Raw genomic sequence first — 25,562 nt, 5'->3', positions numbered from 1 at the left:
GATTGATATTGTGACCTCGGTGATGCGTGTCAGTGTTTAATGCTGAAGCATTACAGTTGTTATTGTTAAGTATTGCTTTGTGATGGTGCCCTTTACTGCATGTATTAAGGTACGTAAATGTATGCGCTGACAGTGTTGCTCCGTGTTCTTCATTCACGGATAGCCTACAGCTATTTGTTTAAAAAAGCACCAGAAGCTTATATATAAACATCTAAGTTGTTCGTGCCCCACCACTTTTGTACATATAAAAACGCCACTGTTTGTTTCTTAAGCCACATTTCCCAAAATATAAAACGTATCATTTCAGAATAACATCAGGTGACCTTTTTGGTCGGATAATGTTTTTGCCTTCTATAGGAGAGACATGACCCGCCCTTCTCTGAATTACTACTTGTCTTCAATGGTTGGGCTAGTTCAGATGATCATGCCTAAACTTAACCAACTCTACCATTCAGGCAACGAGACACGAGAAGGTAGATTGATTAGGGCAAGGCTTAAAATATCAAGATAGCCAATCAGAGGCAGAGTAGGGTGGGTCATGTTGTATACAAATATCAAGACAGTGAATGAACGATGACATCATTTTACACGATAATTAGCCATATGCTTGTGTTTGTTGCAGGGAGAGTGTGTGCAATGCATCTCAGCAAAAGGGCTGTCGGACCAACAGGCTTTGAATCAAATGGGACATTTTCCAACTATTAGTTTAAAAATGTGGAAATGTCGGAATAATGGCATGGCACCATTTCACTGATCATTGCTTCATGGTGAAGTGGAACATTTTCTTCTACTTCAACACCTCAGATTGTTCCGGCTCAGCAGTTCCTTTTTAAAAACTGGATGCCATGGCTATGACTGTGCAGAAAACCGTTTTGGCAGGAGAGTAGATCCTCCCCTGTATCCAGTATCCATGGTTTTGAGTGTGTGTGGGTGCGTGCGCGCGCGTGTGTGTGTGTGTGTGTGACAAAAACAATTTGTCAGGCAATACTCAGAATTATTGCAGCTATTATTATTTGCTCGTGGTTTTTACGTTGCTGTAAGAGCTTCTGAGTATGTGCAAAGGAGGTACTGGTGAGGTGTAGGTGTTGTCGATCAAAGGCAGTCAAAAATCTTGACCGCAGGACATTTATTTTGGAAGAGGGGGGACATTTAAAGGTATGATGTCAGTCATCATCATTCCTTCAATGAGCAATTGTGCCTTCTTTGAATTCTTCAGAAGTCTAATCTGCAAACAAACAAGTCTCTGCATGTAAACAAGACATGTGCACTGTTTGCTAAGAGATGAACATGAAACACGTTATAGCTGAGAAATTAAGGTTAAGTGGGCTTACCCTATACTGAGTGTTGACATCGGCAAAGATTTAAGATTTGTCACAAAACCCATATTGTTTTAACGAAAGACAATTGTTCCATTACTCCTTAAAACGTTTAAAACTGACCTGCTTTCAAAATGAAAAATGATCATGTTTTGTTATGTAGATGCATTTTGATGTGCTGTCGATGCTTAGCCTATTGACAAATACAGTGAGATTCTGTTCATGTCCACTCTGTGATTTTCCTGGTTGAACACTTGTATTGTAGTAGCAGTAATTTAATAAAACTTAAACACGGCTGTAGAAAAGTAAATAGTCATACTTGATGTATGGCAGCATTGTTTCCCAATCGTCCCTCACGTACATTTTGTCAGCAAACTGAATCTAACTGACATTGAGAACTACTTAATGGAAAGGGAATGGCTATGGCTAAAAGAGGCCTTCAAAAGTATGTACATTTGATTTCATAAATATAAGTTTAAGACCTGCACATTTTCAGTTTATATTGGCCTTAATGTGACCAATTGTGTAGGTGAATGTAATTTATTGAGCTTCATTTATTGAACAAAACTCAACTACGGCCCACAAGCGGATAACATGTTGATAGTTTTTGTATATTAGAAAGGCTATATTTAATATTATTTTTATAAATTCCCCAAATCTGCTACCATGCACAGCTGTTGTGTGTATGAGTGTGCTCCTGCTTATGAACGCATCGCTCTACCAATTCAAATTAAGTTGAGTGGAGGCTGCATACATTACATTTACTTTGGCCCCCTGAGGCTGATGAAGGGCCTGAATCCCAATTGGACGCCTGCCAATCGATCATGGTAATTATGCAACACATCATGCCACACTAACACTGGCAGGATTCAGAGACCTTTAATATTCTTTAACATGTCTCTGATGATAAAACCTGGTGTTCGAGCTCACTTGAAAAAAAGACCTTGGTGGTAAATCCTAACAGTGGTAATAATTGGTCCTTAAATCATTTCAAGTTAAAACCTATTTTAATTCATTCTACAATTTATCAACATAAATATTTATCAGAGTTTTCCTCAGGATGTTGATGCCAAGTCTGAGAACAGTAATTCCTTTTGCACAAAATTCCTGTTTATACCTTTTTATTGATTTTTAAACCAATGAGAAATAGGTAAACTAATAAATAATATCCATCATATATTATATTTCCTGTCTCTGCTGTGTTTGTGATATTGGTGCATACTGTATGTGGGCTCATGCTGCAGATATGCAGGAAATATGCAATCATTTCTTTTATGAAACCCGCCCAGATTGCCAGGAAATAGAATCTCCCTCCATGCAGTCATTACTCCTCTCCTGATTTCTGATGTGTCTGTCATTTGAGCCAGAAGGCAATAACCTGCAGTCTGTCCCGGAAAGTGACATCCGCGTCAACAATCAGCAACAGTGCTTCCACACAGAGCGGAAGGAAAGACTAAACAGAAATACTGAATGTAGGGACAGGCGGAAGGAATTGTTGCATTTGAACATTTTTCATGAATCTGTGGTTTCATTTTGGGTGATTCTGACAAAGGAAAATCACCAATCTGCTTGGCGGATTCCATTTCAAAAGACAAAGGCTACTTTTCCGTGGTGTGGGAAGAGCTATATTTATGTACTGCAGACTAGTCATAGAGAGGAGGTCTGAGTGGATGGTGGGTGTACACAGAAAAGCACATTAGTCAGTTTTCTATCCACATTTAGCACAAAGCAAATTTCCAGAAAATCAACTAAATAAATGTTATTGAACATGCTTTTCTGTCTGTTATGGGAATATATTTGGGAACATCTAGATATACAGTCTGGAGTCAAGTGCCATTACAGCCATCATTAAAAACATGTGTAGTGTTGGCCTGGGAAAGATTATGGTTCCGTTAAATGTTAATAAAGTAAACATGTTTATTGTTCTTATGTGTGCCTTTTATCTATTCTTATGTGTGCCTTTTATCTATTCGTGTAATATTATATTTTATTATAATGTTATGTTCATTGTGAAGCACTTTGGCAAACCCTCTGTTTTTAAAATGTGCTATATAAATAAAGTGGATTGGATTGGATGTTATGTACTAAACCAAGAACATGATCTTTGTCAAAAGTTGATCAGGTGCTGGGAGTTGTCTAAACATAACCGCAAAAAAGCTTGTTACATTTGCAAAAGAGCTGCATTAATGAATTTAATGTCAATTAACAGAAAATATTAATAATGATAATAGTTGCCGTTTTCAGCTCTTTTAATGAGGTCATGTTTATCTCTCCCCTGCCCCCACTGGACTATAACTCCCCACACACTCAAATCCAGCACAGGACACGTTTGTGTTACGCTGCTATGGACAATCTGCAATAAATGTACATTTTATGGACAATCTTGCACCAAAGATATTGATATTGAAGTTCCACGGTTGGACATTATTTAAAGCTGCATGTCATTTTTCCTCCAGAGGAAAAGTATAAGCTCTCACTTGTTATAATATTTTACTAATGTTACAGGGTTCATCTCTGGCCTTACATAAACTGCTGTTGTTTATCGTTCCGCAGCCCATTTACAAGCTGCCATGTTAATACTGGGTTGTGTTTAGCTCGGAGCTCTCACTGGCTCCAGTTCAAAAGTACATCTTAAACACATCCAGGGTTGGCAGCTGTAGTCTGCATGACTCAGCCAAACACTTTCATTGTTACTTTACGTGGCAGCAGTCATTTTTATGTTTAAACATAAAAAGGCTTACAGGGTTTGCCAAGCTTTTAAATGTATATCACCTTGATGCAAACACCTTAAATTACTAGTACTGGCTCATATCCAGATTGAACCGACCTCTGAACAGCTACCGGCAATCAAAGCAACAGCTTTGAAAATAGATCATAAAGTCTTCCAAGCACTTTAAGAAGCACCAGAAGTCACTTTCATTTCCAAGTTTCTTACAAGGCCACACATGCCTTGGACTAAAAACTAAGCAAAAAGATGGAGGGACAAACAAAATCAAAATATCTGTTAATATCATGTGACATGGCTCAATTGTATACTCAATTCTGATTGGTCATTTTGGACATTTGGAAAGCACACCGTTGCTGAGGACGCACTGATCAAGGCAGATCATGTGCAATCATATTGATCCTCAACTTCAGCTGTGGCCAAAAAAACAGATTAGTTTTCCTCTTTCAGAAAAACACCAAAAACATTTGCTTTTATATTTTTTAAGAGCATGAAACTTAAGATTCAGGATATCTACACAGCCCCCAGTAAAGACAATAGAAAGTGAACAAGAACAACAAGACGATGAGACAAATAAATTAAAGGAACTAAAAGGAACAAGGTTTGAGCTCTAGAGCTGTTTTCATTTTAAAGGGGACCTATTATGCAAAATCTAATTGTTCATGTCTTTTATACATAACCATGTGTCCCCTCTGTGTAAAGAGATTCTGAAAGTTTCAGGAAAAAAGATTGGCTCACTTTTCATCCTGATCCATTTATATAAAAACCTGTCTGAAAATGAGCTGATCAGATTTTGGCCACTTTATGATGTCATAACGATTTTGTTGGCTTATGTAACCATTAGCCAATCACCAACCAAGGTAACACCCCCCCCCACCTTATCACCTGAATCTCCTCCTAGAGCACCATTGCGTTCTTTTTAACCAAATATCTCTCAGAGGGGCGTGGCACCTTATTCTAAAAGCTACAGACACAGAATCAGCACTTTTGAAACAGGGCTGAAACAGAGGGGTGTATAGGATGCTGCAATGCATGATCTGTTTGGTATTTCGAGCCAAACTGACTAATTGTTCTCGGTGGAAGCAAAACGATCCTTTATCACTGAATAAAATCATGTTTGAATCAATTTGTTGTGTCAAATTATTGATTTAGTCGGTGCGTAATTCGCGGGATGATATTTAATTAAAGCTGCATGCAGCATTGTCGCCGTGGCACTATTTTTCCTGCCTCATGAGGCCACACCCACATTAAATAATTACGATACTTCAGATCTCAGTGATATTCTGCTAATCAGGGTTTGAGATGCAGATTTGGGGTCAGCATGAAAATGCTTTGATTGTCCCATTCCCAAACACAGATTAAACATATCCACTCAAATGTACGATAATTGGATAAATTGTTGAGTATTTCCAGGCCCCGCCTTTTGCAAAAACGTTTTGAGTCCAAACTGCAATAGTTTTTGTAATTTAGCAGTTTCTCACATAAGGTAAATAGCAAAAAATCTATGTTGGCGAGTTAAATAGTCATTTTACCGAAAGGCACCCCTATGGGATGATTAAGACTCTACGTAAAGCTTTGCAATAGAAACTGAGAGGCTTGATTCAAACTGAGAGACAAGTTGCTGCATGGAATAAAAAACAAAAAACAAGAACTTACATAATGTTTGTCATCATCCTCATTGTAGGCAAGCTTAACCACACCGTAGGAGCCCTGCAATACAGTAAAACATATTCATATTAAGATGTGGGTACATTTGTTCACAGTAAAACATCATTAAACGAAAATGCAATGTTATTTTTCATGCTCCAGATTAAAAACCACATAAAGCATTACTTTGAACACACACACACACACACACACACACACACACACACACACACACACACACACACACACACACACACACACACACACACACACACACACACACACACACACACACACACACACACACACACACACACACACACACACACACACACACACACACACACACACACACACACACACACACACACACACACACACACACGATAGGAGCAAACATGCAACAAAACTGCATGGAAAGCTGATCACATGCGCACAGGATTTAAATAAAGTTTATAACTTTTCATGTCTTGCTTGGCCAAATTTGCCAGCGTGCTGATTAATGGAAGAAGAGTATCTCATGGACACACACAAATCAATTTGTTTGCTTTAGAGTGTGAAATCCTCCAAATTTAGATTTTTTAAAACGGATAAAATCAGAAGCAATTCAGTGTTCACGGATTCACTCTGTTAGGACAAAATAGAGAATAGGACATCACTGATTAATTTCTAAATACAGATATGATCAAGTGTACATATAGATATCAATCTGATGTTTGTTCTTTTTTAAATTAAATATCTACTACTTTAATATCAAACAATACTGCTGCTGTATATAGGCCATATATATGCTGTTTGGTAATCTAAAAACACAGTGTGTCTTGCCTTATTGTGTAAAAAGATTTGCTCTTTTCAGTTATCCAGTTTCTTCAATTTCCATCTCTTTTGCTGCCACAGTGAATTCCCTGCAGAGTTTATCTCCAAGCGTCACTTTTTGAAATGCAAAACCCTGAGTCGTTCTGGTGTGCTGTCAGATTTAGCTCAGTGTCTTCTATGGAGTTTGAAATGGTCTAGCACGCCACATGAATTCTACAGCACTCTTTGAGTGTTGTGCTTTTTATTTCATCCTCCTTACGATATCAAATCTAGTGATTTTGTCACACAGTTTGTTTTTGATGGCCATGCTAAAGGTGATGCTCTTGATGATAGTCGGTCTGTCCACTTTTGTCCAGATGGAAATATCTCCTTTGGATGGATTGTTGTACACTTTCTGTACAGCTATTCATAGTCCCCTGATGATGAATCCTAATAGCTCTGACTGTCCTCTGACTATTTATTTAGCACCATAATGAAGTTTCCTTTAGCTTCACCTTTACTTTCAGTGCTACATTTCAAAACCCCAGTGAGCATGTCTGGGTCAAATTGATCTCAATAAGAAATTGTACAGCCATTGTGACGAAGAGAGAGCTGAGCCATAAGGCAAAGCACTCAATCTAGTCCATCTTCGTTCCTTCCCTCACCTATTGTCAGGAAGGATGGGTCATGAAGGATGGGTCATGAAGGATGGGTCATGAAGGATGGGTCCTGACCAAGAGGATGAGATTGTGAATACTAGCGGCTGTAATGGGTTTCCTCCAGAGGGTGGCTGGAATCTCCCTCAGGGATAAGGCGAGAAGTTTAGTCATCCCGGAGGGACTCTGAGTAGAGCCGCTGTTCGTTCACACTGCAGTTGAGGTGGTAAGGCACCTGGTAAGGATGCCACCTCGCCATCTTCCTAGGCAGGTGTTCCAGGCACGTTCAGCTGGGAGGAGGCAGACGGGCAGGCCCAGGACCAGGTGGGGGGATTATACTGTATCTCCAGGTTGGCCTGGGAGCGTTTTGGAATCCCCCCCAGTCGTGGCATGGGGAAGGGGAAGTTTGGGGCACTCTGATGGAACTGCTTCCCCCGCGACAAGACTCCAGGATAAGTGGTGAGCATTAAAGGGGACTTCTTTTAATCGTCATGTAGATAACGATCAGACTAACCTTTGTATGAACATTTCATAAATATAAATAATTGAAATGAACAGTTTCCCCATTGACAGAGTTTAATAAGAAGGATTTTTACTTTAGTAATTTTCATCTCATTAGTTCCAAATAATAATAAAAAACAAGCGTAAATGAATCCGCTAGCATTACAGTTGACAGCTAACATGCTATGATTATTGCGTTTCTAACCAAATTAATTTCTAAATAATGGCAAAGGGTCAATCTTCTCTTTTCTTAAAACACAAAAAAGGAGAAAACTCACCTTTCCAATCTCACTCTTCAGCTTATACTGGTTCAACTGGATACAGTCCTGTAAGGGGGACAGAAAAGATGGGGGACATGAGGAACTAAATCATCAACATAAACATGACAGGCACTTTCATCATCCAAAGCAAAGAGAAACAGGGCTGCCTTTAGTATGGGAACAAAGCGTCCCCGCTGTCTGTGTGTGTCTACGTGCTGAGAGTCATTTATTTCAGAGATGTAGGTAACGATGCAGTCTGTAGTTTCTGTTTACTGTCTGCAAATCCATTAGAGTGCTACTGCTTAAATGGCTGATTTGCAGTTCCATAGCAACCGCTGCTACAGCACAGAGTCAGCCAGGGGCACGGCGGAGAGGAGCAGACCACAGCAGGACGTGGGAAGGGGGGGGGGGGAATTCAGAGGCATGGGGTGCACACAGACAGCAGAGTCAATGAGCGGAAAGTAAGAACATTAGGGATGCACGATATGGATTTGCAGATAACATAAATGATTTTGGACTTTAGAGTAAGATATGCTAGGGTGAATTATTAAATATCTTATGGGCCTAACAAAATGTAACTGAACTATATGTCTCTATATGATGCATACAAAAGCTTGTATTTCAAATTGCAATTGAGTCATCTTCTTCTGTATCTGTGAAAACGTACATATCGACGACGACATGTTCGGCTCACTAGTCAACAAGATTTAGGGCTGTCCTTGACAAAAGATTTTCCTAGTTGTTTAGTAATGGTCAATTCAGGCAATTAGTCTACTAGTCGTTGCACTTTTATGATTATTAATATTATATGTTTTTGGCTTCACAAAATGGTTTCAGTTCCAGGGCTGATAATGAACATAATAAGTAACATTATGGTTGATTGTGCTACATGTAATTATTTGTATATATAATTAGATATATTTCCACGCTCAAAATGATCCTACATTTTGTATTTCCTGCCCAAAAGATTTGACCTAATGACCAGGCACAGCTCCAGAATAAAGTCTGATGAGATTTTGGCTGACACTACAAAAGTATTGAAAAATTGCTGGACTGAGATTTGTTTAGCCGGCTAACGTTTAGGAGACTATTTGGTGCAGCCATAGCCTGCTTCTTCATCTTCTCTTTTTTGTTGTTTGTTTTAAACTGGGCAATCTAGCTTGAATCTCCCTAAAAATATAGATTTTAAACTCATATCAGTGGCAAAAACAATGTTAAATTGGTAAGCTTTTTCCTAAAAAGAAAACATGTGGATGTAACCTCTTCATAAACACCAACCTTTTTGATATACAACTTTCATTTAATTACATATTTGTTTCCAAGTAATTGTACCTGGTAATAATTACATGTAACTAATCTCTCCCCAATAGTCTACTGTGCTTTTAAAGTCAATTAAAACGAATTTGGTTATCTATGAATTTTTGGAATAATACATAATGATATACATTTAACATTATTGGCAAACACTTTATTCCCTGGAATATATATCATGCACTGCAGTTAAAACGGAGGGGATAAAGCTGTGGAGAAAATTGATTGAAAGCAGTTACAGTTAGTGGCCTGAGGCTTGATACCGGGACACGTTAACAGGATCAGAGTTATAAGAACACACACAGATGTAATAAACACACCGAGTGAAAGTACTGTATGGTGCAGGACTTCAGTTTCCACTAGGCAAGATATTTTAGAAAATATGACATTATGTAGTGGGTTACATAACTCTCTGGTTATGTAGCTTGTACCGAGCGTGGCTGTGCTGTGGGAGATGTAAGGATCGTGCATTTGAGGGTTATGCACTGTAGGCTATAATGGTGTGAATGACTGTGGGCAGGGATTATGAGAAAGGGTTGGAGATGAAAAAGAGGACAGCGCTTTGGTAGGTGAGGCAAGCAGTGGAACCTTTTCTTAAAGAATGCTTTGATTGGTTGAAAAGAGATAAAGAGAATGTGGAAAAATAGGGCGGCAAAGGATAAAGGGAAAGTCAAATGAGGAGAAGCCAAACAAAAGAGCAGTGGGGATTGTCTGAGAGGACTTCTATTGGTTTCACATTTTGCCAGCACATGCTCAGCGTCCACTGCAGTTAATACTCTGTCTGTCAGGCCTGATGGATAAAGAGGCCATGCAGAAAGCCTTAAATACATCTGCCACACATGCACATGGATAAATGCTTCACAGGGCTCAGATAAATCTTTAGAGGGCTTTTTCGCTCACACTGTTATGTTGGACTATTGCTTGGATAACCAGCGCTGTCTTTCCTCAGTGATAAACCTTTCCACATCCCACCCTGCAAAATGACTGGAACATCTGATCAATATCAGTGCATAACAAATGCATCACTGCCACTGTGGTCTTCAAAATCAATGGCCATGAATTTCCTTCTTATGATGAATGATGAGGATACCTGCCTCAGGATGTATATGTAATAAAAAAGGAATTTGTGTTGGATAATATTTAAAACCTGTTCAGTATGTGTAAAATCATTTCCTAAACCTTTCATTTTAAATCAATGTTTACAGAGCGGTAGCTGTAGCAAAGTGAGAGCCTTACAGAATAAGATGGTTTATTTCCTTGGGTTGGGTTGAGGAACTAAAATAGATTTTTCTTTAAGATGAAATACGAAATGAACAGATATTAAGTTCTGTATCAGTGTCCAGAATACATGACAATGTCAGGATAAGCACATCATTTACTCTACTAATGAACTGTGACACTAACATTAATCTTTGCTTGAGGGGCTGCCAAAGTTAGTAATTTTCAATTGCATCTGCTGCTGCTAATTTATTGTACACTTAGTCAGATGTAACAGATACAATTGTAAACTTTTTGTGGCTGAACTTTTTCGAAGACATTTGTATATTCAAGTTTAACACTTACAGTTCACACAGTTCTCACAGTTAAATGTTCCAATATTGTCACGGTCATTTCTATTCCATTCCCTTTGGATGATGTCAGGCCATTAAATAGCTTTTAAAACTGGTTTTCAATTACTAACCAATAGCCTATGCGGTGTGTTTCCTAAAGCTATCCATATAGTTTTGCCACATAAATTTAAAATTACTGAAAAAAAACTTGCGACACTTTCATTGCATCCCAATTCCTGCCTATGAGACTTTCACCCAAGAAGAGACCTGAATGTCCAACCCAGTCTCATAAAAAAACGTGTAATAACTACGTTGGTCCACAACGTAGGACGTAGTATTTCTACAAAAACGCCTCTGAAATTGTAGGATCCCTAAGTTTTTTTTCACCATTCATTCCAATGGCTGGCATCTATGTCACGTGATCTTCACATTTCTCCCTGCAGAAAAAGAAAACATGGCCGACATTCGTTTTATTCTCGGTGGAAAATGCCTATTTTAAGGTTAGTTTGGCGATTAAAATGCCTTTTGATGTCATTTGATGCGAGAAATATGAGTTGTTATTTCAGATTATGTGTGCAGTGGATGTACATGATATTTAGTTTGCTAGTTATTACGAAGATTACTTCAAGAAATTGTGTCTATACAACGTTTTCATTGTTACCAAGGTGGTTGCTAGGGACGCTGCTATCGATATTATTTCTGTTATGTTGTGTAAAATGGTGTTATCTTTATTGCTACCCCCCCTTCCCTCCCCGTCAATGTATAGTGTTGGTCCACAGTGCAAAACGTATTAGTTTTAACAAAATCCACATCTAAAATTGTGGCATAGTGTGGTGCCGAGAGATGGGAGTCGGAGGCGGGGTATCAAAGGTACAAGCTAGACTTTTATTTAGCATCTCAAAACACATGTAAAACAGCTTCATGCCCGGGAAGCTGCCGGGGAAGCGAAGACCGGCGGAGGAGACAGGAAGTCGGCTAACTAAAATGTCCGTGCAGAACAATACCCTAACCCATAGATCCGTGGGTGAATAATGTCAATCACCACAATAGATACGTTATTTTCCCCTGTGCAATTCTCCATTTACTCAACAATAACACATAATTATCCTTGTGTTTATTTATTTGTTTGATTAATGAACACAAGTTGGAGTCCGTCAGGACCGAGAGTCGGAGCAGCTCATTTGCTTTACAGAATATTACACCCGGAAGTAAGTATTCTCTCCGCTTCGCTTGAATAACCCCGTGATAGTCCTCAAGCTCTGTGATTGGTGTGCAGAGCATCGAACAGCACTTGAAATGGGATGGAACCACGGCAGACTGTCCAAAACTGGATTTGAACGGGTCCACCGCGTCCCCCCCTCCCCCACCCCGTCCCCTGAACTACACATGCTGGCTATTGTGTTTCGCAACATGTTCTCTATCTATGGCACGTCTCTACTGGGAGTTGTAGTGTTTAAAAGACGTTTTCGTATTTCCCATAATAAGAAGTTGACCAGTATTAAACTGTGTACATCCCTGGAGGTTTAGGGGATAGGAAACACTCAAATTTAAAACATATAATTAATAAATGGGTGAAAATTGCTTGTGCCCATAACGGGCAGCATTAATATATATACACACATGCCAGCTAAGGTCAGAAGAGCTTTATTTAACAGCTGGTCTTATGTCTGTGACCCCTGTTGTTCGTTGATGAGCCTGAAACATGCCACTTGTCAAGGTTCAGAGGCAAATTTTGCAAATATGGCAAGTAGCCATCGATCATCTTAAGATAAAGATGTACTTTATTAGATCCCAAGTTGGAACATTTTGCGTTACATCAGCATGTGTATAGTGTTAGCATGTGGTTTATTTATAAATCATTTAGTATAATCACACAAATTCTGTGTTTTATATTTAACAATTCTGTGTTCTTTATTTATTGATTGTTCAATACCTGACAAGGCCGGAGATGAAAAACTTGGGTCACAGGTTCCTCAACAGTGCATCACAAGACATCTTTCAATAGTTGTGTACCTCCACCATTACATTGTCATATTCTGCACAAGAGTATAATACATTATGTATAATATCAGTTAAAATAAGTGCTTCAACATAGTTAACATTGCTGGAGGTATACACAAAGTTTTTCATTCATTGCATAACTACACCGTTTGTGTATATGATATGTCAATAAACCTTAGAAAATCTTGACATCTTGAAAGGGATGTGCAAAATAGTCATTACATACAGTCTTAATTAACTATTAGTAGAGAATAACGAGTAATGAACATACTTTATAGGGATTCTATTAATATCTAATAATAAAAATAATGAAATTCAATAACATGCTTTAACCACCAGGTGTCCCTTTATATCAGCTGTGCACCTTTATGGTGTAAATACAGCCTATCGACCAATTGGATCAAATATAAAAGTCAGCCGAATTAGTGTTGATACTGCAAGGAGACGCATTGTGTGAAAAGAAATGTAAGATGTTGTTTAACTGTTGATATATTTATGTTCCACGTCATGTTTCCAGTGTTGGCGGCAGTTCCTCATGTTTGTCTAGAAGTCTTCTAATCAGGGCTCTATAAATACAGAACTACGGCAGATATGTAACATTTAATGCAGCCGAACCGTGTATTACAATGCCGTTATGTGATGACTTTCAAAGAGAAAAGCAAGAACACTCGGAATAAAGTCTTTTAGGTCTGTTTCCGGTATTTGTTTATGACGATGTGATGTGAGATGTGAGACTGGAATTGCACAGGGGAAAATAACGTTTCTGCACCATTTTAGATGCGGATTTTGTTCAACTAATACGTTTGCGCTGTGGACCAACACTATACTTTGACGGGGAAGGAGGTAGCAATAAAGATAACACCATTAAACAGTTACACAACATAACAGAAATAATATCGATAGCAGCGTCTCTAGCAACCACCTTGGTAACAATGAAAACGTTGTATAGACACCATTTCCTGAAGTAATCTTCGTAATAACTAGCAAACTAAAGATCATGTACATCCACTGCACACATAATCTGAAATAACAACACATATTTCTCGCATCAAATGACATCAAAACGCATTTTAATGGCCAAAGTAACTTTAAATAGTTATTTTACACCGAGAATAAAACGAAGTTCGGCCATGTTTTTTTTTTTTCTGCAGGGAGAAATTTGAAGATCACGTGACATAGATGCCAGCCATTGGAATGAATGGTGAAAAGAAACGTAGGGATCTTACAATTTCAGAGGCGTTTTTGTAGAAATACTACGTCCGACGTTGTGGACCAATGTAGTTATTACACGTTTTTTTGTGAGACTGGGTTGGAATGTCCTATGTGAAACCAAGTCAACTTTACGTTTTTTTTTGTGTTGATTTAGAGATGTAACAATGCACCTAGGCCTACTATTGGGTGCAGTTTAAAAGGCATACATTTAACCCCGTGATGTTGGTCGGTTTTCTCTGGATTCTCTTAATCCTAACTTGAACACACAAAACAGAAAAGTGTATGGGTTCTTAAGAAATCCTCCCACGTCCCAGGAGGAAAGAAAATTGTACACAATAATTGTATGTGTACAAAATAGAGTGAGAGACAATTAAAAATGGGATGAGAAAGTCAGTAGTGAGAACCAAAGAGAAGTTTTTCTGCCACAGAGAAAGAAAAAGAAGTGAACAGTTTTGGTGCTTTAGTTAAACCAAATCTGTACACGCAGATTATCCTCATATGGCTTATAGCACTTGGGTTCATTACATGTCAAGGTGGACATTTCACTGTCCTTAATGAGGGTCGGAGAAATACAATCTGACACCAATTGGGAAAACATGCATGTGTGAGTTATTCTTAACCACTTTTCCAATGTGGTGACTGCTGTTTATATTGAGAAACGGTGAATAAACTCAAAATGTCAGCCATAACTGATGTTTATGCATTCAAGAAGTGCTTTTCACTCTCTTTTTTTCCTCTGCTGTTTTATACTGTAGATTCAGAGAGAGCAGGGAAATACAAGCAACATGAGTCCTTTTCATGGTTCAGTGCAAGAGGCTGCAACTCCATTTCCAGATCGGAAAGGACACAATGACAGATCTGGGAGTCTGTGGCAGCAGTCTGTTCAAATCAGAGGGGTTCCACAGCCTGGCAGATATTATGAATATGTAATGCTCACTCTGAATTGGAAGAAAGTCAGAGGTAAATGGAAATTCGGTATATCACCCGCAGCTGCAGTATGCTCTTAGTTTTTAATGGGTTAGCACAAAGAGATGCTTTCAGCTTGTTTCCTATGTTATGTCAATAGTTGTAGTCGTCATTTTTGATACGCAATATACGGCTGTCTCCAAATGATGTTGGCCAAATGCACAGTACTTTTCCGTTTTACAGTGTTACAGAGTTATGCGGGACTATATTTCTTAGCTGGGTCCAGTGACAGCTAGAACTCTCCACTGGTTGCCAGGAAACCCCACAGCCAGATATAATTTACTAAGCTATAGATGTGTTAGCCGGTGCTTTGTTTACAATTTGGTGTGAGAAAGGCTAGGTTTTTTCACTGGCTCCCTTCTCGCGCTAACTAAGCTAAGCCAAGCTAAATGTCTCCTACAGTAGCTGTACATGTGAGTGGAATCAATCATTGCAGCTATTTCTCAAATTTGTAAAACTATTTATTTCACAGTGCTAAATAACTGCTGAGTACTGAGAAACAAAAACCTTGGACAAAGACAGACCCGGCGCGGTGGGAGGGCCAGGCCCTCCCATTTGACATTCCTGCCCTCCCACCGATAAACACTTTTTTTTTCTTATTATTTATAAAAATTAAATAACAAAATATTTGTATTTTTTTAAATTATAAATAAAACTGTGAACTTTAATGCTACGATGTATGTAATGTCAGTCAGAGTAATACATGAAAAACAGGTATGAAATACTATATGACAGTAAAACAAGAATACAGTTTAAAGGAGAGTGATTTGTAAATATCCATAAAGAAAACGAAAATCTGTTTTACAATTCTGTTTCATATGGGTGTTGAGAGATGTATCATAGATCTCTTAATTTTGCTCTCAAAGTGCACCAGATTGATGCTTTTTAACTTCAATATTAAAACAAAAAATCTTCCTGGGTGAACATGACCCCGGACCCCCCCTAGAGAAGGTGAAGTCCACCCCCCCACTTAAAAAAAATATAGCACTTTTCCCTGCTTACACCTATATGCCGTGAGCTGATTATCGAGCCTTCATTGCAACAGTCGCGGGTATACTGTGTGTGGGGAATGTTGCAGTAGGAAAATTCCACTGTAGCCGCCTGGTACACTAATGGGAAACCCTACATGTTTGGGGACCCTCTATGAAACGTCAAACTACCCCACAGCACCCCCAAAATAAAATATCTGGCGCCGCACATGACGGTTTTGTGTGCCCTCCCATGAAAATCATATGCGCTCTCTGTAGATTTGTTTCTGGCGCCGGGGTCTGGACCAAAGACAGTCTAGTGTTTCCCCTGTTCTTATGCTACCTGACCTAAGCTAAACTAAATGTTTTCCTAGCGCTACATGTTAGTGGTGTCAATTTCTGCAGACATTTCCCAAAATGTCAAGCAATTCCTTTTACAGTGCTATATTTTGCTGAGTTCCAAGAAACAATAACAAAATGTGGGCAAAGATAGGCTAGCTTTTTCCCTGTTCTCACTCTAACTAACCTAAGCTATATGTCAGCTATATGCAAGTGTTAGCCAGTGTATGCTAATGTTCAACTGCAGTCCTCTGGTGAGATTTTCTGAATCCAATAAGGTTAGGTTTAACAACTGCATCAATAAAGGTGTGTCTATCACCTCCCTTAGATTGTAGAAAACAGGTAATAAAGCAGATAATGGTTTAAGATGTTAAACACCCGTAAACGTGCATTATATCAGAAATGCAACAGGCATGTACATTTTCCAACAAACCGGAACAGCCTTAATCTAAAACTACAGTGTCGTGAATTACAATAGATTAAATGTAGCTGTGACCAATTGTTACAAACTCACTAGGGATGAGGAATGCAACACACACCAGTATGTAATTGGTAATAATTATAAGTAGTTTAATATAAGTTTTATTACAGAACAGGGTGTAACAAAATGGAAGGCGTGCAGCCTGAACAAACAAAAAGGCCAAAAGGGCACAGGTTGACAAATAACCTAACAAAAGGAGGACTCTAAAAAAGGAGTCTAATGGCATACAGAAGAAATAAATACTAATATAGGGAACGAAACAAAACCTCACTTTAAAAGTGGTACAACTAAATAAAGGAAGCTGTAAAAAAACACAGCTGAAGGAGGGAAACTGCACCCTATGCTAAACACATATATCGTCACTCGACACTCAGCACATATGTTGACACTCGTCACTAAACACATATGTCACACCAAACACAGTCTGTAGTGTCCATAACACAAGAGCAAAGGTATGAGGCGTCTGATCGCAGCAGAGCCTCCTGAGTGATAATTGTTCCCAGGCTTTGTAGTCCTCTTCAGCAGGTGTGCGCTGGGCTTGCACAAGGATTGGAGAATGTCGGGCCCGGCGTGCTCCAATCAGTGTCCTCGGAAGTGGACCAGGAGATGACAGCCAATGACGTTGGGGCAACCATACAGCTCATTTACATAATCACACACACAGCTGCAGACAATCCCAGACAGGTTACCGAGCAGGCAGAAACAGCAGCCGTAACACCCCCCCCCCCCCCCTCCTTAAGACACAAACCTATAGGTTTGTGACCAAAACACACTAACAAATCTACCTAATAACACACAAGAACATCACTGACTCAACCAACCTGGACAATACATTGGCTAACACATTCTCTGAGCCCTGCTTAAAACGGATGTCTTATTTTGTAATCCCGCACGATCAGAGCCCATCGCATGACACCCTGATCGTCCTTGTGTACGCTAAAACAGGCTACGTATGGATCATAACAGAGGAACACGACCATGATAGGCCAAAGGCTGAGTCCTACACAGATCTCAACGTGCTGTAGAACTAGCACCAAAACTAGGATGAGTATCCGATAAATTAGCAGACACTCTCGGGTTGCTGAGAGAGTCGGAAAGTCGAGAGGCTTGTCTGAGCTGGCGAGTTGCGCCGTGCTCGCGACATCCTCATGAGGAGGGGAAGCCACAATTCCTGGCTTTTCCTCGGGCACATCTTTATCCAAAAGCACCGGCACAATCACAGGATTAAACAAGGAAGCATCAGAATCATTTCCGAGTGCAGGGATCACCTTACTACCCGCAATGTCATTTCCCATTAAAAACACTATCCCTCTCAACGGTAACGCTGGACACACAGCGACTGGGTAGAAACCGGTTACTAGGTCTGACTGTACATGTACCTTGTGTACGGGCCGTGGGATATAACCCATCTCAATGCCTCCTGAGCTCTCCCGCATAATGTGGAACCATAACCACAGGCTGACTGTTCAGAAAATGGCAGTGCGGAGGCAACAATCACAGACTGTGCGCTTCCAGGTTCTCGTAATATGCGCACAGGTCTCTGATCGGCAGACTCCCCAGTTAAGGATGTTAACCCCTCGAACACAAAAGGCTTAAAACAGGGATCTATCTCACCATCGTCACGATCAGATGCAGGGATAAGGGATGACTCTGCTTTAATCAGACCGATGCCTTTTGGAGGGGACATGTTTTGTGGCTGCTCTTTATGCTTCAGAACTGCACAGTTGGCGATGACATGTCCAGGTTGGTGACAATAATACCACTCTCTCTCCTCTGTAGTTACGTCATGCACATTCAACAGCCTAGTAACTGGGGCGTCGGACACACGACGGGACCTCTCAGTATAAACGGGAGAAAACACAGATGTATGCGTAAGGACATATTCATCAGCTAACACAGCGGCAGCAGAGAGAGAGTTTACCTTCTGTTCATTCAAGTATACCACAATACGATCAGGCAAACATCTCTTGAACTCCTCCAACATGATCAGTTCCCTCAGAGCAGCATAATCCACCGCTTTACATGAAGCAACCCACTTGGTGAACATCACTCCCTTCTCCCTGGCGAACTCCACATGTGTCTGATTAAGACCCTTCCTGTGGTTCCTACATTTTCGCCGATAAGCTTCGGGAACTAGCTCGTACACCCTAAGTATGGCACGATTTACCAGGTCGTAACTTAGGCTGTCCTCTAGCGAAAGAGCAGCAACCGCCTCCTGAGCTCTCCCGTGAAGTTTACACTGCACTAACAGAGCCCAGGCCTCAGCCGGCCACGGTAGTGCCGCCACAATGCGTTCAAACGCACCAAAATATGCATCCACTTCAGTCTCACGGAAAACCGGCACTAATGCAATATTTTTCCCTACATTAAAAGGCAGGTGGATGAGAAGGAAGTGGAAAGCTTTCTCTAGTATTGCCAACAACACCGGATGCGCGCAGTTCGGAGTCTAGCTCCATCTGCCGTATCCGGATCCGGACTTCCTTATCTGCCTCGATTTTCCTTATCTCTAACTGAAACTGCCTGTCTTGCTCCCTGTCTTTAGCTTCCAACTGAAGTTGCCTGTCTTTAGCTTCCAACTGAAGCCGGGCGAGACGGACTTTGAGTTTATTCCCTTCCCGGGAGTGTGTACTGCCAACAGGAGAGGGTGGACATTTGTGAGGCGGCATGAGCAGTGCTTCACACGGCTCACCCCCCTCGCTGCCACCACTCTTTTCTTGGGTAAATGTAAACTCCGCCGCCTGCCTCTGACTTAACGGGTCTTCAGTTAAAACATTGGACACTGGGAGCTCAGCAGGTACAGCCAGTACTAGTAATTCCCTTCTCACCATCTCATCCACTACCAATACCTTCAACTCTTTTTTTAACATCTGCCGACTCACCACAAGACTGAAGTGCCGCGCTATCTCCATCAAATCGTCCTTATTACACCGGTCCAGCTCCACATAGGACGGCCAAACTAAGAACGACTCTAAGGTGAAGGATGCCATTCTCGGGTGTACCGCCCACACGTTTTACAAAATGTTTACAGCTATAAGAAAACCACCTATAACCCCAGGAATTAAGTTAAATATCCCGGACGAGCCCTCATGTATGTTACCAAGCGGATTATTGTTTCATATTAATGGACTAATTGAACACAAGGGGGAGGGATGTTTGAAAAAAAAATAATAATAACTTGTGAAACCTCAGTTACATCGATTTTGTCACTTAATGCTTTGAATGTATTGTGCAACTTGTTACACTAGAGGGGATGTTGAGCATGCGTGCTTACTGCTCTACGTGCCACAGCTCTGCTAAATGGAGCGGAGTTGTAGGAGTCTAAAGAGGGAAATTATGATTTATCTCTTTTTTTTGTTTTTTTTTGTTGTTTCGGGTGAGGAGAAGGGAGGAAAGTTGGGAATTAAGGGAATGAGGTAATCTTGCCAAATCGCAGGGTTCAGGGTTTGCTATATGACATTGTAAATTACGTTAAAATATGCATAACTAAGTCCACAAAGTATATTTGGTTTGATACATATGACTAGATTAATTGTTCTCTCATTAAACGTATGCGGTCTTAACTCCAATCTAAAGATTACAAAATGTCTTGATGTCTTGAGTCGAAAAAAGGCTGATATTGCATTTCTTCAAGAAACTCACTTATTAGCTGAAGATATACATACAATTGGGAATAATATTTATAAAGTGGTGGCTTACTCATCTTCAAACAGTAAAACTAAAGGAGTAATCATTTTAATTCGCAATAACTTAAAATTACATATTGTTAACAAAGGTCAAGATCAAGATGGAATAATTGCTTATCTTCAAGGAGTCATTTGCAATAGAAAGATAGCTTTGATCGCATGCTATGCACCTAACTCATATGAACCTACGTTCTTTGAATCACTTTCAAAAGTAATTTCCGAAATGACCAATTATGACATTATTATTGGTGGTGATATGAATGCTGTAATTAATCCATTGTTAGATAGATCAAGGAATACCCAAAGCAATTCATCAGCTAACCTAGCATTAAGTACCATTAAAAATAACTATGCGTTGGTAGATATATGGAGAGTAAGGCATCCTATATCAAAAGAGTTTACTTTCTTTTCTAATGATAGACTATATTTTAATCTCCTCTAAACTTGTAGATTTAGTTCAAAATACTGAAATATCACATGTCAATATCAGACCACCACGCCAATGTATGCACCTTTTTTCTCTCCAAGGAGAACAATCGAGCTGCAAGATGGAGATTCAATTTAATATTATTACAAGATTCACAATACTGTCAACAGCTTAAAATCGGCTTAAAAGAGTTTATGTTGTTTAATTATAATTCAGTTAAAGATGTTAGGCATGTATGGAACACTGTAAAAGGTTATGTTCGAGGGAACGCCATAGCGTATTCCTCAAACCGAAATAGGGAAGAGCTCAAGACAATCGTGGATCTAGAATGTACATTATCATCACTGATTAGAGAACTACAGGAACATTATAATTCAGATAAAGAGATAGCAGTATGCAAAGTTAAAGCTGAACTCAATGCGCTACTTACCAAGAGAGCTACATTTCTGATTCATAGGGTAAGAAACACAGAATATCTAGATGGAAGTAGACCGAGCTCCCTGCTGGCAAGTAAACTCCGAAATAACGAGCAGCTGGCCCAAATATCCTCAATTATGAATAATGATGGCTTTGTCCTTTATGATCCAGTTCGTATTAATCATGAATTTGAACAGTTCAATAAACATTACATTTTATATACATCTCAAGTACAGACATCAAAGGCAGAGTTAGAACATTTCTTTGTGGATCTGAATTTACCACATCTATCCCCTGAGGACATTGATCGCTTAGATTGTGAAATTACACTTAAAGAATTATCTGAAGCATTGGAAGACATGAACCTTGGCAAATCCCCTGGTATAGATGGTATCCCTCCGGAATTATATTCCCAGTTTTGGCCTGATTTAGGACCAATATTATTGGAAATTATTCAGGTAGCACTTAAAGAAGGACATTTCCAAAAGGACATCAATACAGCTATAATTTCTCTCATACACAAGAAGGGGAAAGACCCAAACTTATGCACAAGTTTTAGACCAATATCACTTATAAATTCAGAAATCAAACTTTATGCAAAAGTAATAGCTCGACGATTGGAGAAAGTCCTTCCGACATTAGTTCATTATGACCAAACAGGCTTTATGAAAAACCGATTCTCATCAGACAATATCAGGAGACTACTGCATGTTATTCATTTTGCAGCAGACATAACATCGCCTTGCGCCGTATTATCAGTTGATGCTGAAAAAGCTAGAATGGCCATTTTTGTGGCATACAATGTAAATAATGGGTTTTGGGACAACATTTATGATTATGGTGAAGATCCTATATAATAATCCAAGTGCTATGGTTCTGACAGGCAATCAGTGGTCACCTAGATTTCCAATTCTACGTGGGACACGGCAAGGCTGCCCTGTCTCCGCGCTTCTGTTTGCAATTTCTCTAGAACCGCTTGCACAGAAAATAAGACTATCCAAAGAAGTAAAACAGATAGTTGTAAAAGACACAGACCACAACATTTCGTTATATGCGGATGATCTACTACTGTACTTGGACGAGGTACCAACTACGCTTCCTAAGCTGTTAAATATGTTTACCCAATTTAGTTCAATATCTGGTTACAAGATCAATTTGAATAAATTATGTATTTTACCCCTCAATAGTGCCATGGTTGAACTAAACTTAAATACAGAATTGCAGATTGTCCAACACTTTAAGTATTTGGAAATTGATATATATGCCTCATTAGACACAATAGTAGCAAAAAACTACAAAAGAATGTATACAACAATTAAAGATCAGGGTTCATACACTTTTTCACCAATGATTTTCCATGACTTTTCCATAACTTCTCAATGACCTTTACCTCATTTTCCATGACCAAACAAAAATCACCACTGAAAATGGTTTATTTTAACATGGAACAGGAAAATAAGGTCTGCATATGAAACATGTTGTGCCTATCTAAAACAAATCCAATAGTAGGCTTACTAGCTTCTACATGCTGAAGCAACTGTAGTCAGGGAGGCAAAGTCATCAGGTATGAAAAAGGTGACAAGGATCCGAGCCCCCCGACCCCACGGAATATCGGCTTTAAAATAATGAATAACAGATAATGTTAGCAGTCAGAACAACTAAAGCAGCAGGTAATAACAGCAACGCCAAAGAGTCACATCTAATAGAAATATATAAAAGCATTTATTTTAATTGTGTAGCAGTCAGTTTATAATTCTGGCAGCACTGTTGAGCATTTTGAAAATGTATTTTCAGGCCTCTGTGCAAGGCTTAGTCTTTCTGTCTTTATAGCCACTGGTGTAACTAAATTCATAAACTCAACAAGTACTATACGGGGGTACAATTTTGAGATACTTTATTAAGTATTTCAATGTTTTGCTACCTTGTACTTCTACTCCTCTACAGTTCAGAGGTACATGGTGTACTTCGACTCCGCTACAGTTAAGCGGTACATGGTGTACTTCGACTCCACTACAGTTCAGAGGTACATGGTGTACTTCTACTCACTACAGTTCAGAGGTACATGGTGTACTTCTACTCACTACAGTTCAAAGGTAAATGGTGTACTTCTACTCACTACAGTTCAAAGGTACATGGTGTACTTCTACTCCACTACAGTTCAGAGGTACATGGTGTACTTCTACTCACTACAGTTCAGAGGTACATGGTGTACTTCGACTCCACTACAGTTCAGAGGTACATGGTGTACTTCGACTCCACGCCAGTTCAGAGGTACATGGTGTACTTCTACTCCACTACATGTATTTAATACCTTCAGTTACTCTACAGATGTGGATGAATGATGTGAAATATAATCAAGTGTTAAATCAGACTTTAGTTCCACCTGGAGTAAATCCACCAGCTACCCTGCAGTCTACAAAGTACTTCAGACTAGCTGCACCTTCACCAGCTTTGAGAACACTTTCATGATCAATCATTATAAAACATATCATATATTTTATTCTGAAATGGACCAATCTGCACAACGACTACTTTTACTGTCGCTACTTTCACTATATTTTGATGAGAATACTTTTCTACTTTTACTTGAGGAACATTTTGAATGCAGGACTTTTACTGAAACAGAGTATTGCTACGCTCTGGTACTTCTACTTTTAATCAAGTACAAGATCTGAGTACTTCTACTTTTACTCAAGTACAAGATCTGAGTACTTCTATTTTTATTAAGTACAAGATCTGAGTAGCCTACTTCTACTAAAGTACACGATCTGAGTACTTCTACTTTTAATCAAGTACAAGATCTATACTTATACCACCTGTTTATAGCCTATGAAAAAAACTATTAGAAAACGAAGGCTAAAGCTAACGTTAGCAGATAGTGACAATGTATGCTAGCTAGCTAGCTCGCTCAACGATTCCTTAAATGATATTGCGACAGAAAAACTTTCCAGTTCACATCACGCTCTGCCGCTCTGCTCTGAATACCTGAACGGCCCGTTCTAACAGCGGTTCCAGGCAGGAAGACTCGAGCACACAGCTCGCACTTCATATATTAAAAAATAACACCATGCGCGTCATGATGGCACATAATAGCTCGCGACCGCAGATTATTTCAGCGATTAGATTAAATGTAAATTATATTTGACGCAACTTTAGTTACATTTCCATGACTTTTCCAAAACTTTGGGAAAAATATTGTTTTCCATAACTTTTCCAGGGCCTGGAATTTGCATTTTCAATTTCCATGACTTTTCCAGGTTTTCAATGACCGTACGAACCCTGAAAGATGACCTAAAAAAGTGTATTAATATAACAATTTCTTTAGCAGGACGAATTTCAATCATAAAGATGAATGTTCTACCAAGAGTCAATTTCTTAGCTAGTATGTTGCCTTTATCTCCACCAGACGGTTTTTGGGACAAACTTCAGAATAGGATTTCAAAATATATTTGGAAAAACCAATACCCAAGAATCAGATACAAAGTTTTACAATATGACAAAAACAGTGGAGGCCTTAATGTTCCCAATCTCGAGCTCTATTATTATTCCTTCACGCTTCGAGCCTTGAAAAACTGGATTGATGAAAGCACCAATGTACCTTGGATTAAAATTGAAAGAAGTATAGTCCCTTAAACTTGGTGATGTCTTATTTTCTGCCATGTCGCCATATGACTGTATGCAAACATTTGGACCAATTATTGGGCAAGCCGTGAAAGTGTGGAAACATGTGGAGAAATTGTGCAATTGGTCTGTAGATTGGCATACCCATTTTTCATAACCTGTTACTACGTATTGGGAAAAAAGCAATCCAATTCCCACAATGGCAAACCCGAGGAATACATTATCTTTCTGACATAACTAACGGCTTGATGTCCTTCCAAGAATTGAAAGATACGTATAATGTGCCTGGCTCTTCCTTCTTTTTCTATTTACAACTATACGTACTGCCATGCGCACATATGGAGTTCCTTGGAATCAACCTCTGCCAACACATCAATTGGTTAAGGTCATATTAAGTCCAAACAGTGTGAACGGCACTACTTCATATATATATATAAAAAACTGCAAGATAAATTAACCGGATATATTGGCATCTCTGCAGTATGGAACGCAGATCTAAAAAATGATACGCAGACTATTGATTGGAAGAGAATATGGAATAATATCTCCTTAACATCGCGTAACCACAATCACCAATTGATACAGTATAAAATGATACACAGATATTACCTGTCAACCAGAAAATGCTGTCAATTAAGGATGGTTCCAAGCCCCATATGCCTTCTCTGTAACCAAAAGACTATTGG

The 25,562-nt window shown here is 39.3% G+C and overlaps 1 protein-coding gene across 1 annotated transcript in view; it reads right to left on the bottom strand.

Annotated features, from left to right (window-relative positions):
• The window catches only part of camkk1a (calcium/calmodulin-dependent protein kinase kinase 1, alpha a), a 107,341-nt gene that overhangs the window by 42,600 nt on the left and 39,179 nt on the right, over positions 1-25,562 (bottom strand). The window contains exons 3-4 of the mRNA XM_034098650.1: positions 7,919-7,966; positions 5,698-5,751 (exon numbers count right to left, since the gene is read on the bottom strand). Of these exons, the coding sequence (XP_033954541.1) occupies positions 5,698-5,751; positions 7,919-7,966 (102 nt within the window). The remainder of the gene's footprint in view (positions 1-5,697; positions 5,752-7,918; positions 7,967-25,562) is intronic.

The sequence above is a fragment of the Pseudochaenichthys georgianus genome, chromosome 14 (assembly GCF_902827115.2).
Source record: "Pseudochaenichthys georgianus chromosome 14, fPseGeo1.2, whole genome shotgun sequence".
In the NCBI taxonomy this organism is placed as follows: domain Eukaryota; kingdom Metazoa; phylum Chordata; class Actinopteri; order Perciformes; family Channichthyidae; genus Pseudochaenichthys; species Pseudochaenichthys georgianus.
This window is presented reverse-complemented; position numbering and strand designations above follow the sequence as displayed.